Source organism: Elgaria multicarinata, chromosome 4 (genome assembly GCF_023053635.1).
Source record: "Elgaria multicarinata webbii isolate HBS135686 ecotype San Diego chromosome 4, rElgMul1.1.pri, whole genome shotgun sequence".
NCBI classification, from domain to species: Eukaryota; Metazoa; Chordata; class Lepidosauria; order Squamata; family Anguidae; genus Elgaria; species Elgaria multicarinata.
In genome coordinates, this window is record NC_086174.1 from 138,111,409 (window position 1) to 138,129,504 (window position 18,096).

At 41.6% G+C, this 18,096-nt stretch overlaps 1 protein-coding gene across 1 annotated transcript in view; it reads right to left on the reverse strand.

Moving 5' to 3' along the window:
• Positions 1-18,096, reverse strand: part of COG6 (component of oligomeric golgi complex 6) — a 34,540-nt gene that overhangs the window by 12,286 nt on the left and 4,158 nt on the right. The window contains exons 2-13 of the mRNA XM_063125241.1: positions 16,890-17,033; positions 14,432-14,503; positions 13,012-13,070; positions 12,030-12,141; positions 9,966-10,048; positions 9,682-9,752; positions 8,439-8,532; positions 6,228-6,356; positions 6,042-6,133; positions 4,413-4,477; positions 3,905-3,996; positions 2,463-2,580 (exon numbers count right to left, since the gene is read on the reverse strand). Of these exons, the coding sequence (XP_062981311.1) occupies positions 2,463-2,580; positions 3,905-3,996; positions 4,413-4,477; positions 6,042-6,133; positions 6,228-6,356; positions 8,439-8,532; positions 9,682-9,752; positions 9,966-10,048; positions 12,030-12,141; positions 13,012-13,070; positions 14,432-14,503; positions 16,890-17,030 (1,128 nt within the window). The 5' untranslated portion in view covers positions 17,031-17,033. The remainder of the gene's footprint in view (positions 1-2,462; positions 2,581-3,904; positions 3,997-4,412; positions 4,478-6,041; positions 6,134-6,227; positions 6,357-8,438; positions 8,533-9,681; positions 9,753-9,965; positions 10,049-12,029; positions 12,142-13,011; positions 13,071-14,431; positions 14,504-16,889; positions 17,034-18,096) is intronic.

Consider the following 18,096-nt stretch of genomic DNA (forward strand, 5'->3'; position numbering starts at 1 on the left):
ATACTGCCCTATATACTGCCTATATACTGCCAGCATATGGTAGACCAAAAGAGACGGCTCTACTATACTGTACTCTATACCAAAAGTCAAAATAATATATGAACACACTGTCCATTCCAAGGTGGCATGCACCTTACAAGATGCACGCCGATTAAACCTTAAAGTGGTCAAAAGCCACAATCTGACCTTCTCTATCTATCACTCTGACTCGACCCTGATCCCTTTGCACTCTGCATTACTAGCTCTACCTTTTACAGGAGAGGAAAGGGTCATTCTGACATGCAGGGCGGCCACCTGCAATACCAACTCTCAGATGCTGGGAGAGGTAATACTGCAGTTGTCTGCCCACCGTACAAACAAGAACTGCTCTATTATCTTCGACAGTTTGCCAATGAAGCCTGTATCTGTGTCTGTGTTCATGCACTTGGAACTGCTTAAGAGCCACTCTGGATCCATGTTTTAACGGGACAATAACCTTGGGTTAATAATAATAATATATTTATTTGTTACCCGCCTCTAATTGCAAGTTACACAACTACACAACAAACTTGAAACTATTTTTAAATTGGCTATGACTTCCCCATAGAACAACTGTAGGTATGATTCCTGCAAGGAGCAGGGGGTTGGACTTGATGGCCTTATAGGACCCTTCCAACTCTACCTTTCTATGATTCTACGAAAAGTTACCAATAATTTTTTGCATACAAATAATTGCCAGTTTGAGGAAAGGAATACTAACAATTGAGCAGAACTTTAGTCTGCAATGTAAAGTGTTTGTGGGAGGTGGGGAGGGGAGTTGTATGCGGGTGGGTGGGTTTGGAGACTAGGAGCAAGAAAAACACATTGTCTCAACTTCCTTCTATCTATCAGAATGAAAAAGCTAAAGAACGCGAAATGTGCTAAGAATGCACTGCTATATCTCTCCTACTTGCTGGTGCCAGCAGGAGAAGTCTAAGAAATGTCCGCTTCTGCTGAGGGAAGCCTTGAATATTTCCCCCTGCACACCGTATCATTCCTGTCGCCTTTTCACAGTTACTACTGCTGGACAGCAATGGCGATAATAAATATGATCTGAGTGCTTCCATAACTAGCAATGACCGATGACACCAAAGAGTAAATGAGCTCTTAGGAATGTGTAGATCGTTAATGATATCTAGGAACTGGAAGGTTCAAAGGGATTATCATTTAGAACAGCCTTCCTCAACCTGGGGCGCTCCAGATGTGTTGGACTGCATCTCCCAGAATGCCCCAGCCAGGCTGGGGCATTCTGGGAGTTGTAGTCCAACACATCTGGAGCGCCCCAGGTTGAGGAAGGCTGATTTAGAAGATTGGTATAAAGAAACATGGGATATTGCTATTAATGACAAATTAACATGTAATATAAAAGTTAGACGAGGAATGATAAAAACGAATGATTTTGAGGGAATATGGAAACAGTTCCTAGAATGTGTTTTATCTAAGGGGAGTGGGAAACCACCTCCAGAAGAAACTATGAGATTCTGGAAACAGGAATAAGATCCCGAGGTGGGGGGTGCACTTTTATGTTAAGTATGATTATGTCAAATAAGCGAGAATATATGATATTAACGTTATTCAACATTTATGTATTATGTTGTTTTTCTTTTAATTGTATTGATACAAGTATTGAAAAATAAAAAATAAAAAAAGGAATCTGTAGATCAGGAACAGCAATAAGAGAAATAATTAGCACCCCTCTCTCTCTAGTGCTCCATCACAATTGCCGGTGATGCAAGTTCAAAAAAATTTAACCCTCATTTCAGGACTACACATTTCAAGTAGACATCCCTCACTACTGCAAAGTATATGCCCAGTTCTGTTTGACCATTGTTTTACTTCATTTCAGACCAAAGACTATAAACACCAACTATTGTGTACCAATTTAGAAAGCATCATAGAACAGTAGAGTTGGAAGGGGCCTATAAGGTCATCGAGTCCAACCCCCTACTCAATGCAGGAATTCACCTTAAAGCATCCCTTAAAGCTGCCTCTTGAATGCCTCTAGTGTGGGAGAGCCCACGACCTCCCTAGGTAACTGGTTTCATTGTCGTACTGCTCTAACAGTCAGGAAGCTTTTCCTGATGTCCAGCTGGAATCTGGCTTCCTATAACTTCCCATTATTCCATGTCCTGCACTCTGGGATAGTTGAGAAGAGATCCTGGCCCTCCTCTGTGTGAGGCATGAGGAGGCAGAGAAGGGTGCTGGGCTGGGCAGCCAGGGCTCAGGGGCTGAAGGGTGTTGTTGATGGGCCAAGAAGTCTGGCTGAAGGGGCAACAGAGCGTAGATACGCAATGAAACAGCAAGGAGGTCACTTCCGGATAGTGCACAGGCCTGGACTTCCCAATCCCTGCACAGATGCAATGAGGGGATCAAGGCTGATCCTTGCCAACGAGAGTGCTACATATGTTACCACAGAAGGAACACGGGGAACAACGGAGACAGACCTTATCCATCAGTTTACTTGCATGAAGGCTCAAACTGTTGAAGAATATCTTTTTACTCAAGAAATGCATCTCTTCTATTGTAGTTAGCAACATGGCTGCACTGTTTCCCACAATATTACTGAAAATTGGGAAAAAAATGTAAGTAAGTGAGAGATTTTTAATTATACCAAAGGAAGACAAATCAGATCCAGCTGGTAAGGTTTTTTGTTTGTTTGTTTGTTTGTTTTTAAGGAGTACCTGATAACTAAAATGAAGAAATTCTATTTCTCACCGGATGCATTTCTATGTTCCCCACATGTAAGACAGGAAACCCCATCAAGAGGCCCAGCAATTGCTGAAGGTTTGAAAAAGACGACTGAAAGGCATTCACAAAGCTGTGCCTCCCCACACTCCCGAGAAAAAGGAAAACTGTTCAGTTCTGAACAGAAAAATTGGAACTGAATTAGGAAATGGCGGGACACTGAAAGGCCCACAAATATGGAAGCAATCTCATTCCTGCAGAGGGTGGGCGTGGCTGTCTTCAAGAACAGAAATTCACTAGGTAAGCAACAGAAGTTCCTTTTCAGAAGTTCCTGAATAACCGATAATGGTACAATCCTTGCTGCCACTGATTATAGCAGGAACTGACAATGACACAGGCGGGAGCCCAGAGAGGGAGCTTTAAATGAGAAGCTCACGTAAAAACACACCTGGAGGGCAATCCTAAGGGATGGCCTCTCAGCAAACAGAGGGCTCTGATCTTGGAGCCCTTTGCCTGCCCTCTGCCCTGTCAGAAGGAACCAGGCAGAGCAGGAGAAGGACGTAAATGAAAATGGCTCCGGCGCTCCTTTTTCTTTCCATATACAGCTAGATGAGTCTCTTGGCTCATCTAAATGACCTACCTTTTTGTGGGTGGGATGGGCAACGGAGAGGCTTTAGGATCCTGTGGATCCTGGCCTCTCCCCTCCCTTCACTTACCACCCTTACCCTTTTCCTTCCCCCAAACGCTTCTGAGGCCGGTGCTATAACCTCAGAAGTGAAGTTGCTGTGGTGCTTTCTGTGGTGGCTGCCTGGGCAAGGGGGTGGGGGAATGGTCCCGCCTCAAATCCTCCCTCCACAGGTCATAGCAGGGTCCAGGGCCTTGGGAGAGGTCATCTGCCATATCCTATTGCCCTTGGGACACTCTCCCAGGGACCAAAGGACTGCTCTGCTAAAGGACTTTGTGCAATAATATTAGAATATTACAATGAAATACATTCAAGTATCAATAATAGAGTGATCATCTTTTTTTAAAAAAAATACAGATATTTGTTTTTACTAAATATAGTATTTGAGGTAAGGGTTATATTATTCCCTAGCCCATTCCCCAAGCACAACCAACTCTCCAAACTCAAAAAAATCCAGTCACTGTAATCCAAACATAAAGCAAGTTATTTGTTTCCTTAAATTTGTTTTGTCTTTACCTGATGGTGTGGTGGTAGAATTTGAGAAGATTAGAAATTTTATAAAGTAGGACTGCTCCTGGTTCAGCTACGATCACCTGTTCAATTCTAACCTGAAGAAATAGATTAACACAGACACACACAAATACATGTTTAGTTACGCAAGGTTTTTAAATGTCCTATAAAGTCAAACCTCTATGTACAAACCAGTTTCAAGAAAATATAGCAATACTGGATTTCGAGATTATTCCTCTATGACCAGAAACCTGAGGAGCGAAGTGCTCTTTGTTTTGCACATTTGCCAGATAGTTTTGCTTCAAATAATTTTGGAGAACTCAACATAATGGAATTATTGGGGGAATAAGAAGCTAATATTATTAATATTCAGCAAGTTTCCTACATATACAAATTATGGACATGCAATACTCTGTTATTAGCCTTTTTGATCTTTGTTCATAGGCATATAGAGAAAAGGGTGTTAATAAATGAACTCTTATCCCAAAGATTCACACAAACCAAAATACTTCACCTTTAGAGGCCGGCAAACCCCTTCTGTGATGTGTCCAACTACTTCTTGCATATTTTCTTCTAACCCTGAAAGTAAACACAACGTTATTCACTGGCTTTTCACAGTCCATAATTCAGAAATATACACTCTCTTAAGGCAATCAATCACCTTATAGATTCTGGGAGAAATATATTTTTACTGAAATTGCCAAAATTCCACATGCTTTATTCTCCACATTGCTTTCTCCGAACTTTCAGCTTAAAAGCATTTACAATCAACCCCCACCCATATACTCAGATTACACATAGGGCATGACTATACCACAAGGGTGTAGGGGGAGGATCGTGGACTTACTGGCTTCCACAATCCTCCCTGAGTGTCCAGACAGCCACGTGACATCCTGGCAGGAGATTGCGGTCGCCATTTTTTAAAAAACACACACCGAGGAGTGGAGCGCATGTGCGCTCCTCCACCAAAGGTAAGAAGAAGAAAAAACTCGCTCCCCCCCCACCCATGGAGTGTCTGAAGAGCTCCATGTCCCGTGCCCGGTTCCCGCCTCCTCGCGTTTACTCACGAGAAGCCAGGACAAAACCAGGACAGCCACCCACCCACACTTCCCACGGTCTCGGGATGATCCCAAAACCATGGAAAAAATCGGGCTAAAAGCCGTCCCAGCTAAAAGCTGCCCCCTCCCTGCCCCCTGGATCCCCTGTGCGTCATGTGGATGCACAGGGATGATCCCAGGACTATCAAAGGGTCATGGGAATGCATTTCAATAGGCCGGGGTGTTCCACCTGGACCTCCTCTTGTAAGAGCATCTATAAGGCATGGCGTAGACATGCCCATAGAAGAAAATACTTGTGGAATACACTGGCATATACATACAAATTTTGCATTACTGCTGTTTTTATCTGGTTGAGCTTTTATATTGTATTTTATCTTATGGTTTTATACTGTTGCTTTATACTTTGAATGTTTTTAATTTTTGTGAACTGCCCAGAGAGCTCTGGCTATTGGGCGGTATAGAAATGTAATGAATAAATAAATAAAATAAAATGAAGATTCTAAATTCTAACACCAGTCAGAACTGCATTGGCTGCCTATTCACTTCCGGTCGGAATTCAAGGTGTTGGTAATGACATTTAAAGCCCTAAACGGCTTGGGACCTCGATAGTTGCGGGAGCACCTCTCCCTATATACGCCTGCCTGAAACTTGAGATCTGTGGGAAAAGCCCTCCTCCACATCCCACAAACACAAGACATACATTATGGAGGGGCATTGGAGAGGGCTTTCTCTGTTCTGGCACCCCACTTGTGGAATACTCTCCCCTTGGAGGCCTAGCTGGCGGTGGCACTGGCTTCATTTCAGAGCCAAGTTAAAATATGGCTCTTTATCAAAGCCTTTGAGGGCTACATTCTCCATGGTTACACATAGTTTTAATTGTTTTTATTACTTTTTTAAAAAAAATCTACTGGTTTTAATTTGTTAACGATTTAATGCATTTTTAGCTGTGTATATTATTTACGTTTACGTTGTTCTGATTTTATCTGTATGCCACCTTGAGATCCCAGTGATATAGGGCGGGATACAAATGTTTTAACAAATAAAATAAAATAAATAAATTGGTATTTCTTAAAACTGAGTAATACCTTCAGCAGTTGTGTGTTTTAACAGGGCCTCCAGATGCTCTTTTTCAGAAGCAGTGGCTTGATGCAGCCATGCCAACATGTCTCCTACATATCTAAAATAAAAAAACCAAACACCCTGCTTGCATTAAGAATGGATTACTCTAGCAATAAAAATGCTACGCAATGTACATTCCGCGAGTATTGCACCTCAAAGGGTCATGGGAATGCATTTCAATAGGCCGGGGTGTTCCCCCTGGACCTCCTCTTGTCAGAGCATCTATAAAGCCCCGGACCACGGCACTTCTTCTGGCTGTTCCAAACTCATCCAGGGTGTATCTACAGAAGAAAAATAATCACTTATTAAAAAGCACATATTTTATATTGCACTAAGATGGCACATTGTTTTAACTGCTTTAATTGTTTTTACTGCTTTTAAATTATATATTGTTTTTATTTTATTATTTATTTATTTTATTTATTTAGAATATTTATATACCGCTCCCCATTGAAAAATTTCGGAGCGGTGTACAAGGTAAAATGAAAATAAAAACAGAATAAAACAGTTAAAGCAAAATTTAAAAAGAAGCAAAAAAAACAACAACACAGAAATCCAAGGCTGCATGTTAAAGAAAGGCTTCTTGGAATAAAGATGTTTTCAGGAGGCGCCGAAAGGAGTACAAGGTTGGAGCCTGTCTGACCTCCAGAGGCAGGGAATTCCACAGGAGGGGGGCCACCACGCTGAAGGCTCTGCCCCTGGTGGATTCCAATCGGAGGATGGATCTAGGTGGAACCACCAGGAGCAGGCCCTCGGATGACCTCAGTGACTGGGCAGGTTGGTAAGGGAGAAGGCGCTCTCTCAGGTAACCTGGTCCCAAGTTGTTTAGGGCTTTGTACACAAGTACAAGAACCTTAAACCTGGCCCGGTAGCGAATAGGCAGCCAGTGCAGTTCCCTCAGCAGAGGAGTTACATGCTGGAAAGGGGCAGCTCCAGACAACAGCCGAGCTGCAGCATTCTGCACTAGCTCCAGCTTCCGGAGCAGCTTCAAGGGCAGCCCCACATAGAGCGCATTGCAGTAATCCAATCTTGAGGTTACCAATGCCTGTACCACCGTGGTCAAGCTATCCCTGTCCAGGAGAGGCCGAAGTTGGCGAACCAACCGAAGATGGTAAAGATGGTTTTAACTTGGTTCGTGGTTAAATTTGTTTTTAGCTGTGTATATTTATTGTTTTATACTGTATGCTTTTATCTGTACGCCGCCCTGAGATCTTAATGATATAGGGCGGAATACAAAGGTTTTAAATAAATAAATAAACATTGCCACCACAATAATCAAGGTGGCCTTGTTTTGTGGGGATAGAAAAATTCTATGCATAGAATTAAATTGGCTCGGTAATTTACCATTGACCCCCGCCCAATATTTTTAACGATAGGTAATTAGCGTGTGAAACCACTTGGTATTATGCCCCAGCCTCCCAGCAAAGAATCATGTTATGATTTAGTACCAAATAGGAAATTACATGAGGCTCATGTGGCGCAGAGCAGTAAAGCAGCAGTTTCTGCAGCTGAAACTCTCCCCATGGCCTGAGTTCGATCCCAGCGGAAGCTGGTTTCAGGCAGCCGGCTCGGGTCGACTCAGCTTTCCATCCTCCCGAGGTCGGTAGAATGAGTACCCAGTTAGCTGGGGGAAAGGTAATAATGGCCGGGGAAGGCAACGGCAAACCACCCCGCTATAAGGCCTGCCAAGAAAACGTCAGCGAAAGCTGGCGCCCCTCCAGGAGTCAGTAATGACTCAGTGCTTGCATGAGAGGTTCCTTTCCTTTCCAGGAAATTACATGAACTAGAAAATACAGGCATGCATGCAGCTGTTATGTGTACGTGCGTGTGTGTGTTCTAAAGAAAGAAAGCACCAGGTCATGGTAAAGGCAATTTATAAGCTGGAGATGTGGAAGAGTGAACTTATTCAAGAGCTTGCACCGGAGCAAGTTTTAACCACTATTTTTTTTCATAAACGACAGCATTTTCCTGTGTGAAAGATTAGACAGATTTTTGCTGGGGAGTGCAATTAGTTGGTAAACAGTACAGGAGGTCTGAAACTGTGGACGATTCATGCTTGCTTTCAAGATTGTTAAGAGATATTGTGCCATGAAGCCAGAAAAGTGCAGATACAGTGAGGCAAGCAAAATAAAAGATAGAAAGTTGATGTAATGAGTATGACATTTAGTGGACATCCCAATATTGCCACCTTGTGGTTAATATCAAGTATGATCTACATTTTTCCTCACAAAAATATTATTTATTATCATTTCTTAAATTTATATACCGCCCCATAGCCAAAACTCTCTGGACATGGCCCTATTGTATGGTTTCATGGTCAAAATCAATGCTGTTGTGCGCTGTAACTAAAACATGAAACATACTTATAGAGAACAGGCCTGCCTTGCAAAGCTTCCATTGCTTGAGCTAGAACTGGAGAAATGTCACAGGATTCTTGGGTTAAAGCCCTGCATTCACCTATAAAAGAGCAAAAGAGATCAAGTCAGTATTCAGAAGCATGCTGGCAGCATTCAACCGTTTAAAAAAAAATCTCCTCTTTTCACTGTACTGTGTTGAACTCCTAGGGAAAACTTTACAGTTTGGCTATCTTCATTTTATAAGCTATAGTGAGGATTCAATTGGACTTGGTCTTCTGCCACTCTGGTAGATGTCTACTGTGTGTTTAGTAACATGGATCTGCCCCTCATGATTTAGGTGCGAACTAGGGGAACCATTGGCCTAACAACAGCAGAGTTGTGACAAACTTGATGGTGGCTTATAACAAGAAAAAACAAGGGTGGAGAAGTTCTTTCTTGGAAAACATCAACTCCAGTCAGCTCAAGGGATGGAGCCCAAAAGGTTCTGCAATCCTACATTAAAGATTGAGGGGATTATGGGGAGACATGATAAATAGCACTCTTCAAATACTTAAAAAGTTGCCACACAGAGGAGGGCCAGGATGTCTTCTCAATCATCCCAGAGTGCAGGACACGGAATAATGGGCTCAAGTGACAGGAAGCCAGATTCCGTCTGAAAATTAGGAAAAACTTCCTGACTGTTAGAGCAGTACAACAATGGAACCAGTTCCCTAGGGAGGTTGTGGGCTCTCCCACACTAGAGGCCTTCAAGAGGCAGCTGGACAACCATCTGTCAGGTATGCTTTAGGGTGGATTTCTACATTGAGCGGGAGTTTGGACTTGATCACCTTATAGGCCCCTTCCAACTCTACGATTCTATGATTCTAAACAATCAAAAGTTCTGTCTTTCTGTTGCATGGTCAGGACCATGCGGTCCCCTTCCCAAGTAGACTGATAGACCTAGAAAAGTAGTTTCTGATGCCCCCAAAATATGATTCAGAACTAGTTTAGATGGGAAACAGAGTAACTAACCGTGATGTCGCTGGTTTTCCTAGAAGTGACTTGGCAGACAGCAAACATTTCTTTATAACATAATGGTTTGGGAGTTGTGTTCAACCAAGACAGCCCACCAAAGAGTACTGCATATGCTCACACATTAAAAAACAGAACAAAACAAATAATAATAATAATAATAATAATAATAATAATAATAATAATAATAATAACTGCTTATGCCCATAAGTCAGAATCATTTATGAACGAAGGGTACCTTGAGCCCATCGATAAAGCTGCTCGTAAGAAGTCTCTTGGAGCAGAGCCATCTGTTCCATAATTTCTAGGCTGCAGATTTAAACAGTTAAACCCTTTAACAAAAAGTGCTTTACGTAATCAAAAAAATCTTTAAAACATACATCGACATATGAGGTTTTTTTCACTGTAAGTCTCAATAAATCAATAGCTAACTTTATGTAGTTTAGGTGAATCAATGAAGCATGAAAATATGAAGCATATTTTCATGACACTTGCTTTGTTAGCTGTTCCATGTGAACTCACCCTGACTTCTGCTGGTTTGTGCGCAGAAGGATCTTGACATCATTATGAATTTGCTTTACTCTTCCCAGTACTTTAAAAAAGGCCTTTAATAAATGGAAATACAAGATTAAAAGCACTGGTATTTTATTAAAACAAACTCTCCTCGCAGAAATAAACTCAGATAATTATACTGCAGCATGGACCCCAGAGACCTGGTTCACACGTCACGCTAAGCCACGGTGGCTTAGCATGACGTCTGAATCAGACGTGGCTTTTCTGTCATGGGTTGTTTTTCACAAACAAGGCATCCTGAAAACTCCTGGCTTGTAGTATGGTTGTTTAGGGTGGCTTGTTCTAAGGGGGGCTTGTCATGACATCCAAACCCAGCAGATTTGCTTCAGTGTGGGCTGTTTAAAACAGCAAGGGAGTGGAAAACCCTGGCAGCCGCCCCCTGGTGATCTAGATAACAATATCCCCTCTCTATTACATCTGAAAAGGCACTAGTCAATTTTCTCCTCCACTTCATTGCCTCCCTAGACAGCGACACTTCCCCCCACACCTTTGAGAATATTTGTGCAAATGTTTCAATAAACCCCACCACCACGTGACACACACACTCCCCTTCAGGGAGATTTGGGCAAATTTAATGTCATTTTTTCTACTTTTCGGGACATTTCTGCAAGTTTAACTTTCGTTTTTCACCTTGGGCGAGATTTGTGCAAATTTAACTTTAAAAAAAAAAGTCAGGGAGATTTGCGCAAATTCACTAAAGTGCAGTAACTAGCCCGATTTACTTGCTAAATTAAACAGGAGTAGTTACTGCACTTTAGCAGGTTTGCGCAAAAAAAAAACCCTCCAATGTTTTAAAAAATTAAATAAAGTTAAATTTGCGCGAATCGCCCCTAAGGTAAAAGACAACAACTACAAAATACCCTCTACTGAGGTGGTGCTGAAATGGCCCATGGGATATGTGCTGGAAGTGGGTGGGAAGAGTAAGGGGGAACCAAGCCACGGCAAGTCACAGAGTGCCTGATCGTCTGTCAGGAATAACATGGTTTAACAAGCAAACAACCAACCTACCATAGCTTAATTTCAGGGTTGCTTATTGTAACATGTGAACTGGCCCAAACTCTTTCTAGCAATACCCTTGGCAACAATGGGCGAACTCACAGGACACGACAAATCACCCTGGCGAACAAGCTACCCAGTGTGGTTGTTTGTGGAACAAGCCACGGTGAGTCCGACAGACGATCAGGCTTACTGCGGGTTATTCTCCCGCTCCTTCCCCTTTGGTCCTCCAGCTGACAGAACCCAAAGGACCATAGCAGAACCCGTCTTGTCTGCCCATCCCGTCCTCCTCCCTGCTCCGATCACGACCTTGTTATAATTCCCTGACTTTTTAAAATTTTCATTTTGGGGGAATTTGCACAAATGTTGTCATCATCACCATCATGTCAAACATACATATATATAGCCTTGCCTTCCATATTGCCTTCTATGTTTCAGCTATCAAAGGGAACAAACTGCAGTATGAAACATACAAGGTAATTGACAGGATGGAACTGCACATAGGCTGATTTGACAGCCATTGATAGGTTGGGGGGAAAGGGCAGACCAGCCCCTTAGCAAAGTGATTCCCAGGGTTTTAGTGTTTGACTGACACTTGAGGGTGCCCTGCTTCCATTCCTCATTTCTCTGAGTCTCTAGCAAATCCTTTTAAGAGAGATGTAAGCTCCTTCCACACTTGTCGCAGGCCCAGTTACTGCGAATGGAAGCTGCAAAAGAGGGGAGAGGCTAGAACTCCCTTAAAAGGACTTGCTGGAAACTCGGGAATGTGTAGAATGGAATCAGGGCCTCCTCCTCTCTCTTGTCTCCCATCTGAAGATCCTTGAGTCCTCCCTTATCCATGCACTTCCAGACAGATGCTGTGCAAATGGCCAGGTGCCAGAAAATCCATCAATATGTACCCACTTTGGGAAGCCTTGCTATAGGAAACATACCGTATGAAAGGATAGTGACAGTCAGAAAAGAAAGGCTCTATCAAATACGCTAGAAAGTTATTCTGTGCATGCGCGGGACACTCACCTCTGTAACAGGCCCATCTCTTGTGCTGCGAAGAACATCCATCTCTTCTGGAGAAAGCTGGAATTCTGCTATAAAAGCATCTGCTATTTGTGCTTTCAGTTCTAACCTCTGGCTGCAATAAAAAAAAGTTTGGTGTCATTTTATGGTAACTCTAATTTATTTCACAGGTTTTGCAGTTTACACTCTGTTCAAAATGCACAATGTGCCCTGTCATATTTAACTTACATAGTGCCCTATTACGATTCCACTCAGCTCATTTTGGGAGCAAAAAAAATAATGTTTGGCATTTGCGTCAGATTACAGGGGGTTCAGTTGTTATGGCCTCATGTGGAAGTCAATCGGGTGAGATTTGGCAGCCCCACGTTCAATACTCTTTCTTCCTCAGCCCAGAGAAATGTCTGTGAACCAAGAGGAGGAGGAGGCAGCAGCATTGTTTGAGATAAGGCAGTGGGGAAGAGCAGGCAAGGCTGCACAAGCCAGTGAGGGAAAGCAGCAGCAAAGATTGGTGTTGCATATCCCACGGTAATTATTATCCAAGGAACACCTTCATAAAAAATGGCCATATGAAGCAGCTCGACAGTGATATTTATTATTCAGTGTAAAAGTACAGAATCTACAAAGGCGATCTCATTTGAGATATAGATTCAGTTCACATGTAATGGTGGCAAATCAAGAGTTAACTACAATTAGTTCTTTGGTTAACTTTAGGTTGTTTAACCCATGAACAACTCATAGGCCCTGTTCAGAAGAAATCTTAAACCAAGGTGGTTAAGACTTTTTTGTTAACAAAAAAGCCTTAACCACCATAGGTTAAGGTGTCTTCTGAATAGGGCCATAGTACCAGGGTCCTCTCACCGCACAACTACCCATAATCAGGCTGATCGGAGGTTGATTATGCAAAGCAGAGGTGGTTCGCATGCAGGACTCAACAGTTATGTGCAAATGGGCTCAGTATGAAACAAACAAAAAAGAAAATACATACTTCTCTGCTTGAAGCTTAGTTGTCTTTACAATTAAATCCTGGGTTTGCTCCTTGGTTGCCTGGAATACAGACCAGAATAATGAAAACTAAACACCATTAAGGACTCAAGGTATATTTTTACTGTTTTCATTTCAACCCAGTTACTTAAACATAGTAGAGGATAGGCAGGAAGGCTGTTCTGTTACAGAAATAAACAATTCTACATGGCCTTTTCCACTGCCAGGCAGAAATGCAGGATCCAGTGTGTTGACTTACTACATTTATATACTGCTTATATATGATCAGGTTCAAATCCCCACTCAATTATGAAGCTCACTATGTGACCTAAGGTCAACCACCAACTCCTACCTAACCTATCTCACAGGGATGGCGTGAGAATAAAAGGGGGGCAGGGGAACCCACGTACACCATCCTGAGCTCCTTAAAGGAAGGCCAGGATAAAAATATAAAATATAACCATTCCATCAAACCGGCCATAATGATTCATTAAAGTAATTAGCTTTAAAAACATTTTTCAATTACCGGGATGATTTGTAGACAGATACCCCAACTCAGAGCCACACATGTACTCTGATGAGCACAAGCAACTCTTGTATATATGGAATGCCCTATTAATTTCAACTCTCTGGACACTAAAGGTATGCAAACATAGATCTGCTTCCTCCATATAAATTAATGGGGTGCTCCTTCCATGCAGGAGAAATCTTTTAGCGCATTAGAATTCCAGTGCCTATAAACAGTCTTCAGGCTAGCATCAGAGGTCCTCTTTAAAGTAATTTTATTTATTTATTTATTTATTACATTTTTATACTGCCCAATAGCCGAAGCTCTCTGGGCAGTTCACAAAAATTAAAACCATGAAGAGCATAAAAACAACCAACAATTTAAAATACAAATACAAAATACAATATAAAAAGCACAACCAGGATAAAACCACACAGCAAAAATTGATATAGGTTAAAATATGAGATTAAAACAGCAAAGTTTAAATTTAAGTTAAATTAGATGTTAAAATACTGAGAAAATAAAAAGATCTTCAGCTGGCGACGGAAAGAAAACAATGAAGGCGCCAAGCGAACCTCTCTGGGGAGCTCATTCCACAACCGGGGTGCCACAGCAGAGAAAGCCCTCCTCCTAGTAGCCACCTGCCTCACTTCCTTTGGCAGGGGCTCACGGAGAAGGACCCCTGAGGATGATCTTAAGGTCCAGGCAGGCACATATGGGAGGAGGAGTTCCTTCAAATAACCTGGCCCTAAACCGTTTAGGGCTTTGAATGTCAATACCAGCACTATGAATTGGGACCGGACCTGGACTGGCAGCCAATGAAGTTGTAATGTATTGGGGGGAGGAGGGGTTGTGTTAGAAAAATATAATTTCCAAGGTGCAAACATCCCACCCCAACAGACACCTTTTTCAGTACCTTCAAGTGATTAGTCATGTCCTGGCAGCAATTACTCATAAACTGCACATCTTCGTTTATGTTTTCAAGTTCCTGAAACACACAGAAACAGACACTAGAATAAGTAGCGTGAAATACTAGCACACATATAAGCGTTGGTTTTTCCACATTTCTCCTATCTTCTGAAACACTAGAACTACCCATATATTTGCCACTTATATAGTACACTTATTTCCAAAAATATCCAAAGGTTTATCTCCTTGAAGCTCCACATTTGGCTTTTCCAGCCTTGAAGGAAGTAGAAGGAGGCATGACATCCAGCATCCTTTTTTCCCTGCAACAAGCGCTGGAGAAATTCAGATGTGGAACTGAAATAACCACTTTCCTTCACACATTTATCTTGATGCAGCGGCCCTTCAACAACTTGATGTACGAACAGCGCAGGCTTAGGGAACCTGTGGTTACAAATGGAGACCTAGAGCATTTCATAGAGATTTCGCAAGGCCATTCAGTGAGGGTGATGAATGGGTAAAGAGTTGGCACTGAGGGAGGTACCTCTGGATAGGAGGAGGATATGTGGCAATTCTTTTCTTTTCTTTTTCCATGCAGCCTTCTAGATCCTAAAGTTGCCAGCATGGGTTGTATTCCGGTTTTAGAATATGGACATATTAACCACAACGAAGTCCAATCCAATTCCCCAAATCAATTTCCGGAGCATCTTCCTCCTCTCTCCATATTTGAGAAGTAGAGCAGAAGGCAGCTCTACCAGTTACCTAGGGAGGTTGCGGACTCTCCCACACTAGAGGCCTTTAAGAGGCAGCTGGACAACCATCTGTTAGGTATGCTTTAAGGTGGATTGCTGCATTCAGCAGGGGGTTGGACTCGATGGCCTTATAGGCACCTTCCAACTCTACTATTCTATGATTCTATAAGCAAGGAAGTTGTCATCCAATCATTTGCCTTAGAGGCATGTAGGTCAGTTCACAGAGCAGCAGCCCAGAAAGTTTGCATTGCAAATTATAACTGGCTCATACATAACAGTCCATGGCTTTCTATCACAACCTGGGATCACAGTGGGTTGAGTTTTAATCTCAAGTGTGCATTTTTAAAGGTGTATAATTTGCAAAGCTGGTGTAGTGCATCAGTTATAAATGCTAAGCGCTGAGTTGGAAATTCACCAGTTCAAATCTTTAGCTCGGCCACGAATTCACTGCGTAGCCTTAGGCAAGACTTACACTGTTTCTCAGCTACCCACCTATCCTCACCTGCAATATACACTGAGATAAGAATTCTTCTGGCCTACTTTACGTTATGGGGTAAGAATTACTCAGGGAAACATTTGAGGAGGAAAAGAACTATGTAAATTCTAAGGGCAACATCAAGGCAAAGTTAAGCATTTTTAAATCAATTTATTTCACAAGAAATTTAAGTACAAACTTCACTATTTCTGTTGAAATCATAAGAACATAAGAAATGCGATGTTGATCAGACCAAGGGTCCATCTAGTCCAGCACTCTGTTCACACTGTGGCCAACCAGCTGTCGACCAGGGACCAACAAAGCAGGACATGGTGCAACAGCACCCTCCTACCCATGTTCCCCAGCAAGTGGTGCATATAGGCTTGCTGCCTTTATTACTGGCATAACCATCAGGCCTAGTAGTCATTGCTGGCCTTCTCCTCCAGGAATTTATCCAACCCCCTTTTAAAGCCAACCAAATAGGTGGCCATCACTACATCTTGTGGTAGTGACTTCCATAATTTAACTATGTGCTGTATGAACTTTAGGGCTACAATCCCTACACTGGGAGTAAATATCACTGAACTCAATGGGGGCTTACTATCTAGTGAACATGGATAGAATTATACTGCTTGTCTCACAAAAATCAATAACTTCCAAGTAAACATTCGTTCAAATGCATACATCTGAAGCGTAAAATAATTCTCACCACAGTTCTAAACACACTTACCAGGGAGTAACCCCCACTGAACATAATGACTTGCTTCTGAGTAAACATGATTTCTCGCTGTTGGCAGATTGTGCCTGTGTATTAACAGTATTAGTAGTAGTATTTTAATATTTCTGCTGGTATTTCTAAACTTCTTTCTACCATCTCTGGTAGAAATTGTAATGTAAAAGCAGAGGTGAAATTCTCATTTCTATACATTTTTTAAAAACAGCTCTTTATTATTTTGTCTTTTTTATTATACGCATTAGTGTGTCTACCAAGTTCTGTATGATTTCATTAAAAATATAATAGATGTTAATTCCATTAACTAAGGTCATGAAAGTATCAACTTCCCCAACAATATATTTCGAAAAACAATATATATAATTAGCATACCTACTAAATAATAAAAATAACAGATTGTACAAACGTATGAATTATAGCCAGCATAGGGTAGATTTAACTTGAGAACTATTGTTTTATTATCAACTTCAAGGTTGATATTTAGAGTTAATTAGTTAAAATACCATACCTCTTTCACTTGCTTGAAGATGTAGACAAATTCTTCATTTATGGATAAACTGCGATGTTCAATATCCCCCCGCAAATTTCTTCTGGTACGCAAACTATTTTCTACAAAAAAGGCTGAAAGAGCCTTGAGTGCTTCTAACATTTCCTATAAAAATATAATAAAATACAATAAAAATTAATACAGAGACCATGTTGATAGTTCACACACAAAATGTGTGTTTTAAAAAAGCACACATCTTCAGATACATTCACATTTAATGGGACTAAACCATAGCAAAAATATAGATTGAATATTCAGTGTATATACTCAAAAGAATTATGCCTTAGTGAACGCAGTCATCTAATTACTTTTAAGTACAGCCTAAACTAACCTTCCCCATCCTGGCATTCTCCAGATGTTTTGACGTAAACTCCCATCATCCCTTGCGATCTTTACATACAAGACACAGTACTTCACCATCAAATCACATCCATTCCTTAAAGACTACAGACTACACTACACCATAAGACATGGAACCAGCATTTCACAACAATACTATGGAGCCATGAGGTTTTACTTGGCGGCATCTCAAATTCACTGTCTAATCATAGCTCTGTGCCCACTGTAAAAATCAACAGGTCAAGAACTAGATCCATGATTTGTACAGTGCACTTTATCACACAGATGTAAGCTACAATTAGATGGTGGTTTTTTGTGGTCTGTCTGTAAAAGCAATGTGTTCATGCTTCAAACCTACAGTTTTGCACCACCGCTAAGTGCTACATCTCTGATTTTTACAGTACAGTCCATGAGCATAAATGTGACTTCTGAGTAGAAAGACAATGGATTTTTGTGGCCTGCACAGATCAGTCATGAGGAGCCGTGCCACAGATGCATCTTTTTGTAACATGGCGGCAAGGTCTTAAAGCTCTGGATCTGAGTTGTATGGTGCAGTCTACATGTTGGATGCAAGTGGATTTTATAACATGCCTGTAAAATTTATAACATGCCTGTAAAAGACTCCATGAAGATCCATGACTCAGATCCACATTTTTGCATCCCTGCAGAATTATCAAGAACAGGATCCATCATTCTTGATGCAGTATGTGCATATGGAAGGATCTTGTGATTAGTCATTGGAATTTTGCAGCCCATGTGTATAAATAATGAGGAACTGTGCCTCAGATGCACACTTTTTGTGCTGCAGAACCATCATGAAACTTTTCAC